At 36.8% G+C, this 17320-nt stretch overlaps 1 protein-coding gene across 3 annotated transcripts in view; it reads left to right on the top strand.

The window, feature by feature from the left end:
- BZW1 (basic leucine zipper and W2 domains 1) overlaps positions 1–13514 on the top strand; it is a 14240-nt gene extending 726 nt beyond the window's left edge. The window contains exons 1-12 of one of the 3 annotated variants that reach the window (XM_005874134.2): positions 82–275; positions 403–476; positions 2453–2629; positions 5380–5474; positions 6280–6345; positions 8017–8152; positions 9049–9158; positions 9499–9669; positions 9882–10028; positions 10415–10553; positions 10810–10932; positions 11293–13514. In XM_005874134.2, the coding sequence (XP_005874196.1) occupies positions 413–476; positions 2453–2629; positions 5380–5474; positions 6280–6345; positions 8017–8152; positions 9049–9158; positions 9499–9669; positions 9882–10028; positions 10415–10553; positions 10810–10932; positions 11293–11324 (1260 nt within the window). In that variant the 5' untranslated portion in view covers positions 82–275; positions 403–412 and the 3' untranslated portion in view covers positions 11325–13514. Of the gene's footprint in view, positions 1–81; positions 276–402; positions 477–2452; positions 2630–5379; positions 5475–6279; positions 6346–8016; positions 8153–9048; positions 9159–9498; positions 9670–9881; positions 10029–10414; positions 10554–10809; positions 10933–11292 lie in introns of those variants that run through there. The other 2 variants (XM_005874135.2, XM_014546024.1) reach the window with 2 other exon arrangements.
- The last annotated feature ends 3806 nt before the right edge of the window (positions 13515–17320 follow it).

Raw genomic sequence — 17320 nt, 5'->3', positions numbered from 1 at the left:
CGGCTGGAGGGCAGGCCCCCCGCGGGGAGTCGCCCCTTGTCCGGGTCCTGCGCGTTGACTGGCCAGTTGGGCACCTGTTAGTTAGTAGCGGGAGGTGTCGGCGGGTTTAGAGGAGCGAGGACGACACCAAAGCGTTGTGTCTGGGGGTGACTTGCCACCAGTCACCGCGCTGTCGTCTCCTGGAAGTGCTCTCTCCAGCCTTCAAGGGCTTCTTGCGGGGAGAAGGGCACGTTTTGAGGTTTTAGTTACTTAAAGCGAAGGTAATTATTGACCAGGTATGTTGTCAAGACCGAAAGTGAGGGCTCCATTTGTTTTACTTGAGACTAGACCTCGGTTTAGTGCTTTGTTTTCAAAATGGATGTTATGGCACTGATTTTTACGGCTTTATTTTTCTTCTCCTAGGGTGTCTTTTATGAATAATCAAAAGCAGCAAAAGCCAACGCTATCAGGCCAGCGTTTTAAAACCAGAAAAAGAGGTAAATAATGTGTGTTTTAGAAGTATCTTTCTTCAGGCCTCCAGAATAACTTCTTTACTTTGGTTCCTCTGGGTGACAGTTGGCTTAGTAATAAAACCATAAGAGAAAATACAGAAAGGAACGTGAATTTCTAGTTGACTATTTCAGATACCCTTAATGTTTCTAAGTAGTTTATTTTTTTATTTTTATTTTTTAGAAAAGTATGGGCTGCATTTTTAATGGTAAATTTCATTTAAGCACATTTTTATTTGAGGGAAAAGGTTCATTTATAAAAAGAGAACTCCTGCTGTGATCACTAATTTCACCCAAAGGTTGTGAAGATTGGTGAGAGCAAAATCAGACTTGGCCCATGGAAGTTAATTATGGAACAGTTATTAACATTGTAATTTTTTTTAACATTGTAAATTTTTTTTGAAATTAAATATTTCTCAGACTTACTAAGAAAAGTACTAAAATTATACAAACTACTTCTTTATATTAGTGGGCACTTAGATGAATATTGAATTTTGTAGCAAAGCATTGTTATATACTGCTGATGCAAAGTTAAATGAGATGTGATCTCAGGTATATTTTATACTGGGCTTAGTATTTCCCCCCCAAACTTTTCATTATTGCTCAAAAGCACATGTCAACCTTATTTTATAGTACATTTTGAGAAAAGGGAGAACTGGGTCAGCTACTGGTTAATAATTGTTTTTCTACTCTAAATAGAGACACTTTGAGATACAGATTCTGAATGTTTTGTAAATCTGTAGTTATAGTTTGTCCCCCTTGTATTGGGGAGATCAAAGAGTGATTTGATTCTAGTCTTTGCCGATTCATTTACATTTAAGTCAGTAGATTTTCTCAAGAGGAGGAACAGAAGTTGGAAACCAGAGCAATTTAGCAATAATAGGGAAGAGTATGTGGATTACTGGCATTCACCTTTATATAAATAATTTCATTGGTAACAGGAAGAGATGTCACTTCCCGCTTCCAGATTGAGAGCCCTGGTGCTCTCCTAATTCTTAATGATTGGGTCTTGGGCAAACAAGGAGTTGGTCACCCTCATGCTGTGTGAAAGTCAAGGTAGCTTCTAACCTAGACAGAGAAATCAAACCCTATCATGGAGTGTGTGATAACAATTCAATGAAAGCTAGGTATGTACCCAGGGCACTGTTCTGGGTGCTTTCTATCTTAATATTTAATATTCACAACAACTTTTTGAGATAGGCACTACTCTTAATTACTTTTTACAATAGGAAAATTTACACATAAAGAATGAGACTAGTTGCTCAGACAGTTAAATGATGGTCAGGATTTGTATCAGGCAGTTTGACTCAAGAGTCCTTGCTCTTAGCTACTGGTCTTTAATTTCTCTGGGCTTCAGTTGTCCTTCTGAATAGTTGGAACAAAAAAGATCTTCCTCACAAGGTTGTTGTAAGGATGAAGCAAGGGAGCTAGTGTAGTTTCTGTCATACATTGGATCTTAAGTACCAAAGGAGTGAGTTTTTTAAAAAGCATACAAAGTATTATGGGCATTTAAAGAAAAGAATTAACAGCTCCAATGTTTGGACAAAACTTCACTCAGGAAATTTATATAGGATGCCCTAAGTTTCAGAAAGGCCCAGGGGCAATGGAAGAACATCTCAGATAGAAGTTGTTCCCTGGCAGTAGAAACACACTACCTTATTTAGCTTACTTTCTGCGACTCATGTGAAAAATAGTGGAAGAAAAGCTACACAGTTCTGTGCCTAGGCACCTGCCTTGGACTAGCAGAGGGGAAATTTGCACAGGATGTGTGTTCGGTCTGTTTATTTGCTAGCGTTCCAGGTCTTGGGTAATCCAGCTTACGTTAGTTTTTTTCCAGCTGTTGAAGTAAATGACATAGTGATGAATGTGATTAACTTATTCAGTGGTTATAACTTCCTAAGGTGGTGATTTCATGGCATTTTGATAAGCCTTTTAAAGCTAAATGGGGTTTTCTTTCTCCTTAGATGAAAAAGAGAGGTTTGACCCTACTCAGTTTCAAGACTGTATTATTCAAGGCTTAAGTGAAACTGGTACTGATTTGGAAGCAGTAGCAAAGTTTCTTGATGCTTCTGGAGCAAAACTTGATTACCGCCGATATGCAGAAACACTCTTCGACATTCTGGTGGCCGGGGGAATGCTGGGTAAGAGTCTGGGTTTTGTGGGAAGTGTGCTGTATGGAGAAGTCTGTTAGAATCCAGAATATAAACCGTTTGACAAGCCCATGAAATTGGGTTGGCTTTGGTTTTTTTAACCCCCTTAGGATTTTTCCACTTTTAACTCCCAGACCATAGCAAGTTAGCAGATTGCCTTGCTCTATCTAGCTTTATATTTAAAGTGTGTTACAGAATTATAACATTTGGGGATAACTTTTCTGATAATCCAAACCCCCTACAAGACCTCCCAATGAGTGATTCTCTCCTCCCTCCCCCATATGTGCTTGAACAGGTTGGAAAACCCTTCCCTCTTGTTCTAGCTTATGAAATACTTCTATATTTAAAAGCCTCTAGTCCTGTATGCTTCAGTCTATTAGCTACAAAGTATATGTGGCTTGTCCAAAGTGAGATGTGCTAAAAGTGTAAAATAGACATTGGATTTTAAAGGCTTAGATTTCAACAATAATTTGAATACTGGGATGTTCAAAACTATTTTGACATGCTGGGTTAAAGTGTATTAAAATTAATTTCACGCTTTTTAATATAGCTAGTAGAAGATGTGAAATTACATTACGTGGCCCACATATTTTTGTTGCACAGTGCTGCTTTAACTTCTACATCCACCCTCAACAGCTCAGGGTACCTTAACAGATTGTGCTACTGAATTACATATCTTCAAATGATGATGGTAATTTCATTTCATAGCTCTTTAATGTATTTCAAAATGTTTTCATGGTAATAATTGTATTGACCCTCAGGGCCAAGCTGACAGAATCAGAACTCCATTTGTATACATGCAGAATGGATGCTTAGAAAGGCTTCAGTGACTTACATGCAGTCAAACAATTGCTCAGTGGTGGAACAGAAACTTAACATTAATATATTCTCGTGCTTAGTCAAATGAATATTTCTTTCATTGTATTACCAGCTTGTAGTAAGAAATATGAAATACATCTATTTACCATTCATAATATTGCTATCAAGAAGCCTGTTTATAGAATTATTTTTAAAACATGTACCAAGAAAATTTTCAAACATATCCCAGAGAGAATAGTATGAACTTCTAATTCAGTAATTATTAACAGCCTTACTCTGTTTATGCCAATTTCATCCCTCCTCCCCCATATTTTTAAGTATACAGACATCATTTTATCCATAAATACTTACAAATGTATCTAAAAAATAAAGTTTCTAACTTGTGAATTTATGTAAAATTGCATATCTAAACCACCTTTGAACATCTCCACTTAGAGTGACAGATTTGGCTCTATTGATTAATGCAGCGGGTTTCATTGAGTTCCTAAAGTGGGCTATTTCTGTAAACTGCTTCACTTTATTCACACATATTGAACCAACTTAGCCATGTTCCTGCTGAGAAATTGACTTGCTTTTAAATCATGTTAGAACTTTTATCATTTTATTTTATAACTAGTGGCCCGGTGCACAGATTTATGCACACTGAAAGGAAATTAATTAGAAGAAATATTTCTTTAAAAAATATATTTTATTGATTTTTTACAAGAGGAAGGGTGCCCTTGACTGGAATTGAACCCGGGACCCTTGAGTCTGCAGGCCGAAGCTCTATCCACTGAGCCAAACCGGTCAGGGCTAGAAGAAATATTTTAATATTGCTATTCGCCCTTTCTCTATAATAGAAGTGTCAGAGATGAAAGAAAATTAGTAGAATATATATGAAAATAATATATAAATTGATTAATAAAATAACAACAGAGACATATAAAAACATGATATAAAAACATTGATAAAAACAATGACTGATAAATTGATTAAACTTACTCTAATATCTCCCTGTATACCACATAAGAGTAAGAACACTTCCAGAATGCTTGACTAATTTCCTTTATAATGAAGGATTTACAACTTTAACTTTAATGTCACATGCTCTTCAAACTCAAGAGAAAGCAACATAACTGACCATGTCCCAAACGGGTTCAGGTAGGAATATTCCTACTCTGTCTAGAGTTTGTCCTTGTGATTTATTAATAGTCATTGTGGCATCGTGGGAAACTGTCTTCAAATTAATTTAAATGGGAGGCCAGTGTCAGATGGGGACAAATCAATTCTTGGAATCAGAACAACCTCTCCTTCCCCAGATCCTGTTAATATTTCAGCTTCAATTATGTTAGGTCTCAATCTTTTGATAATAAATCTAGTACCATTACAAAGACCCCATTTGCTATTAAGATTTCTCAGTAGCATGATGATTGCACCTACTTGCGATTTTATTTTTATGACATGGCATTCCTGAAGGAGTACTATTAAAGAAATTCGATGGGAAAATTTTCGTTTTCAGCATCATCCACTGAATCAATGGAATCATCACTCAAATAGGTGTGAAAATCTCCATCGAGTATATCCAAAATTTCTTCATTTAATTTATGAACGTGCTCATTTTTAGGACAAAGAATCGCATGTTTAGATATAATCTATAGATATACTATTTCTAAAGGTAGCTTCAATAATAGATTGTTACAAATCATTTTATGGGGGATTTTAATAATATCCATTCTGAGAGCTTTATACGTATCGTGCATGCTCATGCTCAAGTCGACATTTATTCTTAAATTGCCAGTGCGCGTCATATGTACCGGCTGGTAGGACGGACGGATGGCTGGTCACTTAGCCTTTTATATATAGAGATGAGAATCCTCACAAAAAGTAAAATTGAAATGGTACTCATTTTAAATGAAGGTCACTGCAAATTTTTTGTTCCTTAGCCCCAGGTGGTACACTGGCAGATGACATGATGCGTACAGATGTCTGTGTGTTTGCAGCACAAGAAGACCTAGAGACCATGCAAGCATTTGCTCAGGTAAATAAAACTTTACATAATAATTGTGGTTACCTACCAATATCTATATGACTAATGTTTAAGGAACCATCTACTTTTAAGAGGTTGCAGTAGATTGAAGGTATTTGAATTGAAGGTTTAAAGTGAATGTTCTTGTGAAATATGATGAATTAGAAACTTCAAAATGTGTTGAGGCAAACAAAGTAGGAAAAGATTGAATTAGCCCTTCTTTTCCTGTTTGTCCTTCTGAAATTAATCCATTTTTTAAGAAAAAATGTGAAAATGAAAAGGGAAATCAGTTCCCTGTCGTGATTTCTATCATTGCGTTATTCTGTGTATGAGTTTTTAAAAAGTGAATGAGTTACAGGCAGATTAGCTTAACAATCAAAATCTCATTTGAATGTTTCATACATAGTTATGCTTGCATTACTATAAGCCAAGAATTCAAGTGTATCTAACCGATTTTGTTATCTGTGTCATTAGGAAAGTAGAACTATTTAGTATATCCTACAAATAGGTAAATGACATATATGAGCAACAGTTAGTCTTTGCTTTAATATTTGGCAATAATGATTTATTGTGGGTTGCTGTTAAAGTGTTAACAGCAGTGCATTGGAACATTGCAGTGTTTGGGAGTTGACAGACTCTTCCCAAGCAGGTTTAAACAGCTTATAAACATACCTAGTGGACGGCTCACTTCTTTGCTGTTCTAGAGATACTATCACTGAGATCTCAGGTGCCCTGACCTAGATCTTTTTGGGAACCTGGCATCTGTATATATGAATTTATCATTGAACTTAATTTATTTCTTTACTATTCTTAATAGGTTTTTAACAAGTTAATCAGGCGCTACAAATACCTGGAGAAAGGTTTTGAAGATGAAGTGAAAAAGGTATGAAGAGCAATATGTTTTGTGGGAAAGAGAAGGTTGAGGTAAAAAAGGGGAGTGTTAAGTCCTAATTCAGCCACAGGTTTCAGATCATTTTAAATGTAACTGTCATTTGTACTTGTTAATTACTTCCCCCTTTTCACCAGTCCCCATTCCATCTGGTGACTATCAGTTTGTTCTCTTTGAATTTATTTCTGTTCTGTTTGTTCATTTTTATTTTTATTTTTTTTTTAGATTTCCCCATATAAGTGAAATCATATGCCATTTGCCTTTCTCTGTCTGACTTATTTCATTTAGCATAATATCCTAGATCCATCTATATTAAGGTTTTGTTCTTTTTCATGGTCAAGTATATATGTACCAGGCTTTTGTTGTTAATCCTCACTCGAGGACATTTTTCCATTCATTTTTTTTTTTTTAGAGGGAGAGTGGAAGGTAGGAGGGAGAGAGAGAGAGAGGAATATCGATGTGAGAAAGACACATCGATTGGTTGCCTCCCATATGCGTCCTGACTGGGGCCAGGGATGGAGCCTGTACTGAGGTACATGCCCTTGACCAGAATCGAACCTGACCATGGGCCGATGCTCTATCCACAGCTTTTTTTATCCACTTGTCTGTTGATGGGCATTTGGGTTGGCTACTGTAAATAAATAATGCTGCAGTGAACATAGGAATGCATATATCTTTTTGAATTAGTGTTTTGGGTTTCTTAAGATAAATACCAGAAGTGGGATTATTGGATCATATGCTAGTTCTGTATTTATTTATTTATTTATTTTTGTATTTCATTTTTTTTGGAAACTCCTTACTGTTTAGATTTGAGATAATTTTAGATATTTAGGTAGATTGTTTCTGAAATGTAGTTTGGGGGTAAACCATTTAGTTTAATTTGCTATACACTGTTCCTTAGCTCTGTGTCCAAATAAGTGGCAGAAGACTAAAAATCAAAGTGGAGTTTGTTCAAAAGATAGACAATAGAGGATTAGAACTAAATACATTGAAAAAGGGAAATTTAGCTTACTTGCTATTTGAGTCTTGGCTATACAATATGTATAGGTGCACAGAATATATGGTAATAATGTTTTTGGTAACATTTACCAACTATCTGACACTATTCTAATTAAACTCATTTAATATTTGCAAAAACCCTATGAACAAGTTTAATCCACATTTTACATATGAAGAAACTGAGGCAACAAAAGTTAACTTGCCTACAATCACTCAGCAAATCCTATATAATAAAAGCATTATATGCAAATCGACTGAACGGTGGAACAATCAGTAGCTATGACACACACTGACCACCAGGGGCAGGTGCTCAATGCGGGAGCTGCCCTCTGGTGGTCAGTGCGCTTGCACAGAGGGAACACTGCTCAGCCAGAAGCTGGGCTGGCGAGTGTAGCAGTGGTGGCGGGCGGTAAGTAGCAAGGGGTCCCGGGCTGCAAGAGAGATGTGTGACTGCTGGCTTGCGGACATCCCCCAGGGGTCCTGGACTGCGAGAAGGCACAGGCCAAGCTGAGGGACACACACACACTCTGGTGCACCGGGCCTCTGGTGTGTATTATAACTGATGTGGACGGTACTCCAGAGCCCATACTTGTAACCAGTATAGTATGCTTTACTGCTTCTCTTTAAATAGTTGCTCTTTTAACCTATAACTATTTATTTTTACAGCTGCTGCTGTTCTTAAAGGGTTTTTCGGAGTCGGAGAGGAACAAGCTGGCTATGTTGACTGGTGTTCTTCTGGCTAATGGAACACTTAATGCATCCATTCTTAATAGCCTTTATAATGAGAATTTGGTTAAAGAAGGTAATTAACCTTTAGTAAAGGTTAGTTTTTAGTTGGCTGAGGGTAGGGTAGATAAGAGCATGAAAGATGGACTGATATAAAACTTAGAGTTTATTTAGATTTGACTTGTGTAATTGTCTTTTTAACTGTCCTTAAATTTAATAAGTTGATTCAGATTCATTAGACATTTATTATATACTTTTGGCATCCAGGGTTAATGGTTTAATTTAGGTATACAGCAAATAAGCCAGGGTCCAGATGCAAGAATTTTAATTCCATGGTAACCCATAAGGAGATTAATTCCAATTGGGAGACTTGGGATCATCTTTAATAGTGAAAATGCTATTGGGGGAAATGTCAAGCTGAAAAGGAAAATAAGTCCCTGTATTGATCTCCATAGGTAAATTATTTTTTATAGTGACAAAGATAACTTTTCTTTACAAATACTATTTTTTATTTTTTTATTATTTAATCTTCACCCAAGGATATTTTTCTATCGATTTTAGGGAGAGGGGGAGAGAAAGAAACATTTGTCGTTTGCCTTTCATATGTGCCCTGATGGGGAATCAAACCCACAACCTTTTCGTGTATGGATGATGCTACAACCAACTGAGCCACATTGGCCAGAGTACTCTGTGTTTAACATGCCTTATTTTAATTTTCACAACAACCCTGTCAATTGTAAGAACTGTTTACCCTCATTTTACACATTAGAAAACAGTTTCACTTGAGTAAGAATATATAATCAGCAAATGGTAGACTAGAGAAATTGGAGTTAAATGGTAAGCAGTAGCAGAGGGAAGTTCAGGAGTAAGTGGGAATAAAGGGAGTAGTCCTGTGTGGCTTAACTATGGAGGGAGGAAATGGGGAGGTTGAATCCAGAAAGGCGGTTCTGCTAAGTGTGCTCTTTTCTACAGGGGTTTCAGCAGCTTTTGCTGTAAAGCTCTTTAAATCATGGATAAATGAAAAAGACATCAATGCAGTAGCTTCAAGTCTTCGGAGAGTCAGCATGGATAACAGACTGATGGTTTGTAGCTTCTTTATTGATTTTAAGAGGAAAGGAGAGCGAGAGAGAGGGAGAGAAGCATCTATGATGAGAATTATTGATCGGGTGCCTTCTGCATGCCTCCTACTGGGGATCAGGTTCGCAACCAGGACATGTGCCCTGATCAGGAATCAAACCATGATCTCCTGGTTCGTAGGTTGATGCTCAACCACTGAACCACACCAGCTGGGGTATCTTCTTTCATTCTCTTTTGCCATTCTTGCCAGGAAAGTGTAATAAGGAACTTGTCATTTGTAATCTGTTAAGAGTTGTTCTTAACCTGATTTAAAGATAATCTAACTAGATTAACTTCTCCTTTCAGGAACTTTTTCCTGCCAATAAACAAAGCGTTGAACACTTCACTAAGTATTTCACTGAGGCAGGCTTAAAAGAGCTTTCAGAATATGTTCGGAATCAGCAAACCATAGGAGCTCGTAAAGAACTCCAGAAAGAGCTTCAAGAACAGATGTCCCGTGGTGATCCATTTAAGGATGTAAGATATTTTTTGTTTAAACTGTCTTTATCTGGCTAAAGTATTTCACTAGAGTGGGCTTTAGTTAATAGTTATAGAATATTATGCTGGGGCTTTGCCTGTCTTTTTTATATTTAGTGCCTTCTTGGGCCCAGAAATTATAACACTTGGAGTATGTATGGAGTATGTACATACATATCATTTATATTAACTAAATTTGGATTCTTTTGCAGATAATTTTGTATGTCAAGGAGGAGATGAAAAAAAACAACATCCCAGAACCGGTTGTCATTGGATTAATCTGGTCCAGTGTAATGAGCACCGTGGAATGGAACAAAAAAGAGGAGCTTGTAGCAGAGCAAGCCATCAAGCACTTGAAGGTATTAGATCTGTGCCTTGACAAAACATTCTGCTTTTAAATTTGGAAAAGTGAACTGTTACTGTATTTTTCTAAGAGTGTTTATCACATCTAGTTCATGGGGATAATTCAACCAGTAAATAGACAGATATTATTGATGTAACTTTTTTTAAAGCCTAGCTTGGGTTTTGTTTGGTTCACAGGTTAAAAACGAGTATTTAAAAGTAGTTTATGCCTGCAATTTGGTGTTTGGTTTTTATGGAATTTTGGAAATTTTCTTTAATTTCCGCTAAATAGAATATAATTCACAGTGATTGTAAAAGATAGTTATGTTCTGTATTTTAGGAATTTTATAATGGATAGTTAGCAGAATGAATAACTAAATCTTTTCTCCCTTCCCTTCAAAAGCAATACAGCCCTCTCCTTGCTGCCTTTACTACTCAAGGTCAGTCTGAGCTGACTCTGTTACTGAAGATTCAGGAGTATTGCTATGATAACATTCATTTCATGAAAGCCTTCCAGAAAATAGTGGTGCTTTTTTACAAAGGTAATTTAAAATTTCTCAAAAAACTTTTTTTTTTTTTTTTTTAATAAAGAAGGTGGCCCTGGCTGGGTAGTTGGGTCTTTTATGTTTTTCTTTAAAAATTACTTGATGAAGATACCAATTAAGAATGTTTTGAATACAGGTTTGTTTTTTTTTTCCTTTCAATAGGATCTTTTTTGCACCTTAGGTAGGTTCTAATGCTGCGTTAGAGACATGTTTGAAAACTTCCCGAATATAATGCTCGCTCTCTTCTTTACAGCTGAAGTCCTGAGTGAGGAACCCATTCTGAAGTGGTACAAAGATGCACATGTTGCAAAGGGGAAAAGTGTCTTCCTTGAACAAATGAAAAAGTTTGTGGAGTGGCTCAAAAATGCTGAAGAAGGTAAGTCTTTTGTGGCAGAAGCCTAAGAACTGGTTAAGTGTGGCTATAGAACATCTCCACATGCTGCCTCTTTCTTTCAGATACCATTTTGTACCTAGAGTACAGATTTTTGTTGATTTATTAACTCTAAGGCAGCTGAGGAAAATTAGACTTTATTAAAATATTCTGATGACCCTAGTGCTACTTTCTTAGGAGGAAATTTGAAAATTTTGAGAATGTCTAATACGAATTTTGAGATTTATAAATGAATACTCTTTAATATCCTTCATAAGTAGGACATTAATAAAGCCTTCACAGTTATAAAAGGGAACTTTTGCTTTCTGATATATAATGCTTTGCTCCATTTTCCCTCTTTTCTAGAATCTGAGTCTGAAGCTGAAGAAGGTGACTGAATTTTGAAACTACACCCTCAGTAAAGCAAACAGGAGTTGTAGATAAAATGTCATGTCTCATGTGTCCTGGTTCTTACATCTTCCTATCTCCCTATATCAAGCATGATATAAGGGCTTTCATGGCAAATTTTATTTTAACTGTTTCTATGGTTACTGGAAATGTTGGGTTTAGTTTCTAAAACCATGTTTTAAGTAGCTACAGGAGCTGTAGATTTGGATCTAATGTTGCATTAGTCTTTTCAGTTATCTTCTACCTCCTGTATTTTCTACTGTAATAATGTAATTTAAGGCCTTCCACAATGAACAGTTCACTTTTTTCCTGGGTTTTCTATATAAACAGTTTTCAAGATATGATTTGGTTAAAAATAATTTGTTATAAAAATTCTGTTTGCAAATTAAACTGTAAAAGTATCCAAAGTCTCAAAAAGCAATGATTTGTGTGATAATTCGGTATGCCCAAAGCCCTCCTCCTCTGTAAAAATCTCATATGCAGTAATTGAATTCATTAACATGAATCTTGATTATTTGGACCATTGCTCACATGTTAATATTTTCTTGAATTTTAGCTCCAGATGTGTTTGAGCTCAGTTGTTTGCTCTGATTTTCATTCCTTAGTGAAGCCATGGAGAAAAGCTTGAAAGTGAGGTCTTTGGGAAACTGTATTGTGGCAGAGGTGGTGGGAAGAAGAAAGTTGAGCTTTTTCCTATTGAGAAACTTCTAAATTCAGTATCTGTCTTTCCAAGCAGAACACATGGGGTATTCTTGTCATACCATTTACAACTGTACCTTAGAAAAGTCTTGTCACATAATGAATTTAACACTTAGAATGTTAGGAAAGGACTCATGAAATAGTGTGAGTAATGAAACGACTGTACTAAACCCAGTAAATTGTTGAAAATGTTAAGTGCCAGCATGTTCTAATTGGGACTCTAAATATAACTCGTTTCCTATTGGCTTAGAGTATTTGATGTAAAGAATGGAGTGTAATGATAGGACCAGCCTCATTCTCCTAACAAATATTCACTAATTAATGATTCAAGCATTTGGCTATTAGCATACCCTAGTTGCCTTTTTAAATTTTTTAATTGCCATGAGCCAAAAATCTTTTCTATACAATTCAGTTATTTTAATTTCCATCTTTTCTTGCTGCCACCCATCTACATATGTAGTCAGCAGAAAACAAAATGTGACCACACTTTTTGGTTGGAAAGACTTCACCTTAAAAGTGAAGATTTTGGAAGTTTTGATTATTGAAAGAAATTAGCTTGGAATAATGCCACCAGAGACTGAGTGGAAATTGCCCCTTTCAAAGGTGCCATTTTTATGAGCCAAGAATTTGGTGTTTAACAATTCATCTGGAGGGAATAATACGTAGTATAATTTGAAATGAAGGTGTATAGTTACCTTAAGAAGAGCATTATTATTGATACCATTGTGAATGGGGTGAAATTGTAAATGAATAACTTTGATAAAATTTTCATGCACAGACAAAATGTATTCACTAGGTTTCTACGTAGTGATTTGCTTTTGCTTTGTAATTTGTAGTCCTTAAAAGACTTTAAAAAAAAAATAAAGTCCATCCTTATTAGGTTATATAGGTCAATCTTTATTTTTTTTGTAAATTCCATGCTAATGTCCAATGTTAACTGTATGTTATACATTCAGGCATTTCTACTATGTATGCATTAAATAATTGCTCTTGCACCCTTACAGCTCCCAAACTATAAACACCTATAAAGAATTCTGATGTAGCAGAAACTACATAACATTTCAACAACCAAATTATTGCATGTTACTGCCATTCAAAGTGTACCCTGTTTTATTATATACTGTGTATAGTGAATGTGTAGTCTTCCAGAACTACATTATGATCTTTGTCTGATCACAGTTTTTTTCTTCATAATGACAAAGTAGTGTTTACTTAAAATATTATAGTAACTGGGTATCACCTGTGACAGTATAAAAAAAAGGGAATGCTTTCTGAAAGGACTGCAGACTTTCTTTTAGAATTCTAAGTGGTAATTTTGGAACTCAGTTGCCAGTGCCAACCTATGGCCTCAAATATGTAATTCTTAATATAGATGTTAAAACTGTACTTGTATGAGTGGATAAATGTTGATTTCTCTAACTTGGTTTCCGTTTCAGAGGGTAAGTCTCTTAGATGCCATAATTAAATGTTTTAGAGCTGATCATAAGTTTCTTAATCTGAATTATTCTGGAGTATTGTCCTAGAGATACTATGCTGTTCTTATGAATATTCCAAATACCAAAAACACCAAGGATATTTTGTCACCGCATAATGATGGTGGTAAGAGGAAATGCATGTGACTGAGATACTGACTTCTAATTCAGTGTTTCTCAAAGCTCATCACTCCTCCAGGAAGCCTTTTTAGAGTTTTCTTACAGCACCCCAATAAATTTTATTACAGATAAGCTTGTATGTGTATTGTACCTGCTTTATACATTAAAAGAATACGGGAGGTTTTTTGTCCCATTTGGGGGTGATACCGCCCCCACTGAGAATGTGGACCTAATATGTCTTATTTTAAAGTAGGAGAGGACCTAGAGATAGACATTTACATTGCCAGACATATCTTCATGCAGATCTATATCCTGAAGCAGTATTTTTTTCTTCAAGGGTTATTAGGAAATAGAGAAAATTTGTTTTCTGCCAGTCACCATTTTTTTTAACAGTAGCTCACCACAGGCATTAGACAAGTCATTTCCCATTGACTTTGGTGGTCTTAAGATATTCTTTCTTGATTGTAAATGTATGGGAGAGCTATTTGGGTTCCTTCTAATCTGTAAAAATCAATTAAAATTCTAGAGTGATTTTAAGTTGTCGGGCAAAACACTGGTAAATGGTATTAAAATATTAACTGATTTAACTGATGCGTCTACTGTCACACAGGTTGCTTGCAGGAACTGGCACAACTACTGGGCTTCAAATGTAACATGAGTATCAGTTTAAGTGTACATTATTGCTTAGACTACTAAATTGCCTTTATAAAAATTTCCCTCGGGTGCTGTTTACAGGTGCCATGTAAAATAAGTTAATCATTTCTGTGAGAATTATGCTAAGTGCCTTGCTATGATTTTTCATACAAGGTATTTCCCTAGTATATGTAAGTTAACCTATTCATCCTACTGAGTCCTAAAGGTTTAAGTTGTTCAGTAGGCTTTAAGTGGTCTCTAGAAGATATAATCAGTACTTTTGACTTCAAAGTAGCTTATAATTGGCTTCTGTCTAAAAAACTTGAATTGCAGTGAATTTGTACCTGAACACAACCCTATGCATAAGTGTGTGAAACTTGGTTGGATCAGAAAGGATTCCAAACTCCCTTTCTCCTCCACCCCTCTTCCCATTTTACTGGGTAATTGGGAGTCATATCAAGTCCAATCATCTAGATTTTCCAGTGCACTTACAATGAATTTTAAAAAGGATCCATCACTGTCACCTTAGTAACTTACTAAGAACCCTAGTTGACCTGGCCCATGTGGCTCCGTTAGGCATCATCCAGGCACCACGAGGTTGCAGGTTCAATTCCCAATCAGCATGTGCCAGTATTGTAGGCTTGGTCTCCTTAGGGGGCGTTCAGGAGGCAGCAGGTTGATGTTTTGCTCACAATGTTTCTCTCCCTATAAAAATCAATTAAAAAAAAAAAAAACTTAAGCCCTGCCCTAACCAGTGGATAGAGCGTCTGCCTGCGGACTCAAGGGTCCCAGGTTCGAGTCCGGTCAATGGCATGTACCTGTCCGGTCAAGGGCATGTACCTTGGTTGCAGGCACATCCCAGTAGGGGGTGTGCAGGAGACAGCTGATTAATGTTTCTCTCTCATAGATGTTTCTAACTATCCCTCTCCCTTCCTCTCTGTAAAAAATGAATAAAATATATTTAAAAATAAAAAACTTAAGCCCTGGTCAGGGTCAGTTTGGCTCAGTAGTTAGAGTGTCAGCATGTGGACTGAAGGGTTCCAGGTTTGATTCCGATCAAGGGCACATGCTGGGTTGTGGGCTCGATCCCTAGTAGGGGGCATGCAGGAGGCAGCCTATCAATGATTCTCATTGATTTTTCTATCCTTCCTCTCTGAAATCAATAAAAATATTTAAAAAAACTTTTAAGGCCTGGGTCATGTAGCTTGGTGGTTGAGTGTAGATCTATAAGCCAGGTAATTATGGCTCAATTCCAGGTCAGGGCACATGCCTGGGTTGCAGGCGTCAGCCCCAATGCAGGGTGTGCAGGAGGCAGCCGATCAGTGGGTCAATGATCTCATCATTGATGTTTGTCTCTGAAACAAAAAAAAATCAGCTGCTTTTGGTACCTTCTTTAGCTCTAGAGGAGACGGTGGTTAAAAAAATCTGAATCCTTTGCAGACTGATCTGGAGGGACCAGTAAGTATCTCCATGAACCGGTATTAGAATGTTTATTGTATTGGTGCAGCTTTGGGAGTTCTGCATAAAATGTATAGAATGAATATATGCTACAGAGTTCTCAAAATATAATTGAGCTGGTTCATTTCAGGGAATTTTCAGTCAGTATAACCATTTAAAAAGAAGAAAATTGCGTTAAACCATTTTTTAAAAGCTGAAATCCTGAAGACTTAAAAGTTAACTTAGGTAAACCTATTGGGGGAATAAGTAACCCCATTTATAGACTGAAACCTCTATTTCAAAAAGATGTTCTACATTCTCTGGCCATCTTAAGAATAAAATATTTTCTCAGTAAATACACCTCATTTTCATTATAGTTAGGAGCACTGGATCTTGGCATGGCAAAAGTCTGAACGGAGAAAACTGGATAGCTGATAATCCAGGTAGTTCTTGGCATTCTGAACAACCTTGAGTAGACATCCAAGCCAGTAATTATATTGCTATATTACTTTTAACGAAAATTCGCTTTTTGTCTGTATCCTTAAGATTGAATAAAATCTCATGAGACTCCCTGTTCATTGTTGCATTGGTGATAATTATATGCTAATTCTTAAGTGCTTGAGTTTGTTAAAGCTAAATCCTGTAGTACCATCAAAGGGTCTGCCCAGAAATTTTTTTCTCCAGACCAGTTTTGCTTGGTTGGCTCACATGTACTTCAAACACATAACCAAACATGTACATGTTCAGAAAATGCCAATATTTCACTTCATAGAATAGAAATGCCATCTATCCTCCAGAGAGCTTCAGGTCCTTTCCCTTTCAGCCTTCACATGTAACAGGTCAAGTCCTGCCCATTCTAAACTCCAAAATAACTTCTCCAGTACCACTACCCTAATTCAGGGGACCAGTACCAGCTAATCTTACATGCAAGGATAACAGTCAGTATGTCATGAAATCCACCCTCTCTAGCCAATGTGACGCAATTAATGGAAAGCTCTTTTAAAAAAATTTTTTGCAAAAAACAATGAACCTTCATTGACCCATCACCCAGTTTCAACTGTTACCTTACGGCCAATCTTATTTTGTCTATCCCTGTCGCCTCTGCTCCCTCCAACCTCCTGGAGGCTTTTTTCCCCCTTTTAAATATATTTTATTGATTTACAGAGAGGAAGAGAGAGGGATAGAGAGAAACATCGATCACCTGCCTCCTGCACACCCACTACTGGGGATGTGCATGCAACCAAGGTACATGCCCTTGATCAGAATCGAACCTGGGACCCTTCAGTCTGTAGGCCGATGCTCTATCCACTGAGCCAAACTGATTAGGGCCTCCTGGAGGCTTTTGAAGCAAAACCAAGATAGACCTTAACTTCCAGGAATCCTCTGACTGGAAAAAGGCAATTTTCTATTGGAACCAGGGCCTGCAAGCAACCATTCTTGCCACCATGTGGAAACGTCTAGGAACTTCCTATCTCATGCAAAACAAAATCTATGATCTGCAAAACCCTATATAATCTGGACCCTGGCTCGCTCTCTAACCTCATCTAATAGTCTCCAACACCCATGCAACTTCAACCACACTGGTCTTGCTGTTGAATACTGACTTTGCCTTGGGCAGTTAACTG

The sequence above is a fragment of the Myotis brandtii genome, unplaced genomic scaffold, assembly GCF_000412655.1.
Source record: "Myotis brandtii unplaced genomic scaffold, ASM41265v1 scaffold4259, whole genome shotgun sequence".
Taxonomy (NCBI): Eukaryota; Metazoa; Chordata; class Mammalia; order Chiroptera; family Vespertilionidae; genus Myotis; species Myotis brandtii.
Note: the sequence above shows the minus strand (reverse complement) of the source record. Positions and strands in the feature narration are given on the sequence as shown.